This window comes from Rhagoletis pomonella, unplaced genomic scaffold, assembly GCF_013731165.1.
Source record: "Rhagoletis pomonella isolate Grant_MI unplaced genomic scaffold, Rhpom_1.0 Rhpom_scaffold_03444, whole genome shotgun sequence".
Taxonomy (NCBI): Eukaryota; Metazoa; Arthropoda; class Insecta; order Diptera; family Tephritidae; genus Rhagoletis; species Rhagoletis pomonella.
This window is the reverse complement of record NW_023461996.1, coordinates 1-3,429: the sequence shown is the minus strand read 5'-3', so window position 1 is coordinate 3,429 and position 3,429 is coordinate 1. Positions and strand designations below refer to the sequence as shown.

The window sequence follows — 3,429 nt, the reverse complement described above, 5'->3', positions numbered from 1 at the left end:
ATATGTACATCTATGTATTTATTTATGTTGGATCATTAACAAAATTTAATTACTCCTCTTTTAGGTCTTTCGCGCGCTAGCTAATTTGATGGAGCTCGCCAATTACTCCATAACTTTTTACATTTATTGCCTTTTTAGTGAAGATTTCCGAAATACACTTATACGAACCATTAAATGGCCCTGGGTGAGAACGAAATTATGTCATCATGTCGATGAGGTATGTAGGTGGGAAATTGGTAAAAAAATAAATTTAAATAAACACATTACATACATAATCATATAATTTTCAGTTCCTTTTATAAAATCCCTACCAGGTTTTTTATGTACATACATATGTACAATCTGTATATATAACACGCGAAAAGATTTTTTGTCCCACACATCAGATCTGAACCGTTCGTGCGATTGTCAAAACTGGGGTGTCAACTTAAAAGGCTTTGCCTGCAGATGTGCAAACCGGTTTTATTTCTTCTGTTACAAATTAAATTCAACTTATTTAGTAATCAATGCCATCATATTCGCACCTTTAGTGCGATTTTCAAAAATGAGGTGTCAGATTAAATGGCAGGGGCTGTGGATGTACCTTTTCGAAAAGAGTAGCCACCTTTTAAAAAACTAAATTAAAATCAATTTAAATCAAAAGTAAAATCAGTTGGTACAATAACGGTATCCATCTAAATGGTTTTGACAATGTTTTATTTCTTAACTACACGTAGGAGGGTTGCCACCTGTTTAAAAAATTTAATTCAAATTTAACTAAGGGAATTCGGTGTTAGATATATAGAAGGGTTGTCACGTGTTTAGAATACCAAGTTCAGCTGACTTAATAATAATAAGTTAATTGAATAAAATACTTTTGAAGAAGGTTGACACTTCTTTGAAAATTATACACGAGTTATATGAAATATTAAAGTATGATTATCAAACGGAACGGGTCTAGATAAAATATGGTTCACAGATCGCTTATAACTCTGACAAAAATTTGGAATATATTTTAGTTTTTTGAGGAGAATCGCCACCTATTTAAAAAGTTTAAATCAAATGAATTCTTAAATTCATTGAAATATGTATTACAATGTGGGTGTCAAAAGAAAGGGGTTTGAGAAGGTTTTGAAGTGAATATATTTTGAAGAGAGTTGCTACCTGTTTGAAAAGTCGATTTTAAATAAATTTCACAAGATATTTGAACTTAATAATAAAAGTAATAATAATAGTTTGGTCCTTACACAATATGTTAGTGTTTGGCCGAGCTTCTCTTCCGATTGGTGGCGTGCGCATTGATGTTGTCACAGAAAGGAGAGGGATCTACAGTTTTACGGCAGCCTGCTATTTCAAAAAGCTTTTTTATTTTTTTATTTTTTGAGTTGTCACTCAGCATGTCACTACCGGTCCTTCTGCGCTCGTTGGCAAGGTTCACCAAGGCCGTTGATTGCGCGCGTTGGCTCCCTTTTGCCATCCAGCGCCGTCGAAGGCCATTTCCCCTCTGTCGACCGCGAGCATCAAATCCATTAGACGAGCCTCCACAAGCCGCCAATTATTACCCTAAACCAATATCTATATATCTTAATTTTTTCACTTTTTTCTTACAGATATCCAACGCAAGAGCAACACCGTTAATAAATTTTGACAAAATAGCTCTGCGTAACCATCATATAACGACAACGTCTGGAGTTTGTACCGGTATGGGACGTTCGAGTAGCATTTGATGTGTTGCTTGCATAACAATGCAATAGAAATTACATATATCTCTATATAGTACATACATATGTACATACATATGTACATACATACATATATGTTTAAGTAAATAAAAGTAAAATATCAGTAATTACCTAAAACTCTTGAGCTACATGAATGCAACTTTATGTAATGAGAAGTTAACTTTTGAAAAGAATAAAAATTAGATTTAAAATTAATTATACCAAATAAAAAGATAAAAATATACTTAAATTTGTTTGTAAAGCCTTTAGAAAAGAGACATACTTACATACAGTGACGAACAAAAGTATTGGCACAGAGAATTTTTCGGAATGTATGCAAAGTTTTTTATTCATACAACAAAAAAACCAGAAATAAAATATCTACAATTTGTGGAAAACTCAGGAAAATTTAATAAATTTGCAATCGCCAAAAATCAACGTGATTTTTTAGCCACTTTAAGCTTGCACTATGTTAAGCTAAAATTAAATGTTTCTAAAAAATCTGATTTGAAAGTTGCAAATTAGAATGCATATTTATTGAATTTTCCTGAGCTTTGCACAAAGGTAAGATATTTTATTTTTAATGTTTTTTGTTGTAGTATAAGATATGTATATTTTTATAAAACATCAGCGAAAAGAAACCAGAATAAAAAACTTTGCATACATTAAGAAAAATTCTCTGTGTTCGTTACTGTATATTAAATATCAATATTTACTTTTTTTTTAATTTGAAGCGATTAACCTCAAGCCCGATAACCCAAAAATATTTTAAGTTCAAAATTTTACCAAAAAAAGACATAAAATATGTATTAATAAAGTATTTTCCGTTAGAAATAATATGAGTTAAAAAAGTTTCATAATATAAAATTTTCATACAAATTTTTCATTTCGAAATTATTTAAAATTTATTTTAATAATTATAGCTTAAACTATTAATAAAAATACCACAAATTGTTAATTTATCTATGTAAATGTAAATGTTCAATGTAAATACTCTATGTATATGTAAATACATAAATACCAGAAATGTAAAGGTTTATGGGTTAATCCATGGCAAATCGCCCAAATCAAATAGTTGCAATCTACCACTTTTGATTTAACAATTTCCGGTATTTTGCAAGTTTATTAAATATTTCAAAAACTATTATAGATAGATAAATAATTTTGATCTCGATTGAAATCTAATATTTAGGGCCATAAAAAATGTATAACAAATTTAAAAAAAAATATTACAGAATATTTAAATTTAAGAAATTGTTAAAGATTTTAATCAAAAACTCAATAGAAAAAAAAACACTTCTTGAAAACATTAGTGTCTTTTGAGATCTGTTAAAGGTGGTATATAAAAATAAGTTTTTGCTTTTAGGATTTTTTTATTTGAAAAAAAAATTTTGAGTGTAGAAAAAATATAAAGTGCAAAAGAACTACCTTACTAAACAATTTTATTCAGAAAATTCGATTTCTTTTTGGAAAAACCTATTTTTTCTAACATTTATTTTTTTGACAAAGGCGGCCATATAAATTTTCAAGTCGAGAGGCGTGGATTAGGATTTTATTTTAGATACATGGTTTCTTCGGAGAATTTTCTTAGAATTTTATGTAGTTTACGTTTTTGCTATACGATTTAAAAAAAATAACAAATCAACCCGCCCTAATGTGTATACATATACATATGTGCGTACTTAATAATAATTCATTAAATTACGTTGTTAAGTACGTGTTGACTTTT

At 29.0% G+C, this 3,429-nt stretch overlaps 1 protein-coding gene across 1 annotated transcript in view; it reads left to right on the top strand.

Moving 5' to 3' along the window:
• The window catches only part of LOC118754143 (probable G-protein coupled receptor B0563.6), a gene marked incomplete at its 5' end in the record, with an annotated part of 14,864 nt that extends 13,158 nt beyond the window's left edge, over positions 1-1,706 (top strand). The window contains 2 exons of the mRNA XM_036489003.1: positions 65-217; positions 1,590-1,706. Of these exons, the coding sequence (XP_036344896.1) occupies positions 65-217; positions 1,590-1,706 (270 nt within the window). The remainder of the gene's footprint in view (positions 1-64; positions 218-1,589) is intronic.
• Positions 1,707-3,429: the final 1,723 nt, after the last annotated feature.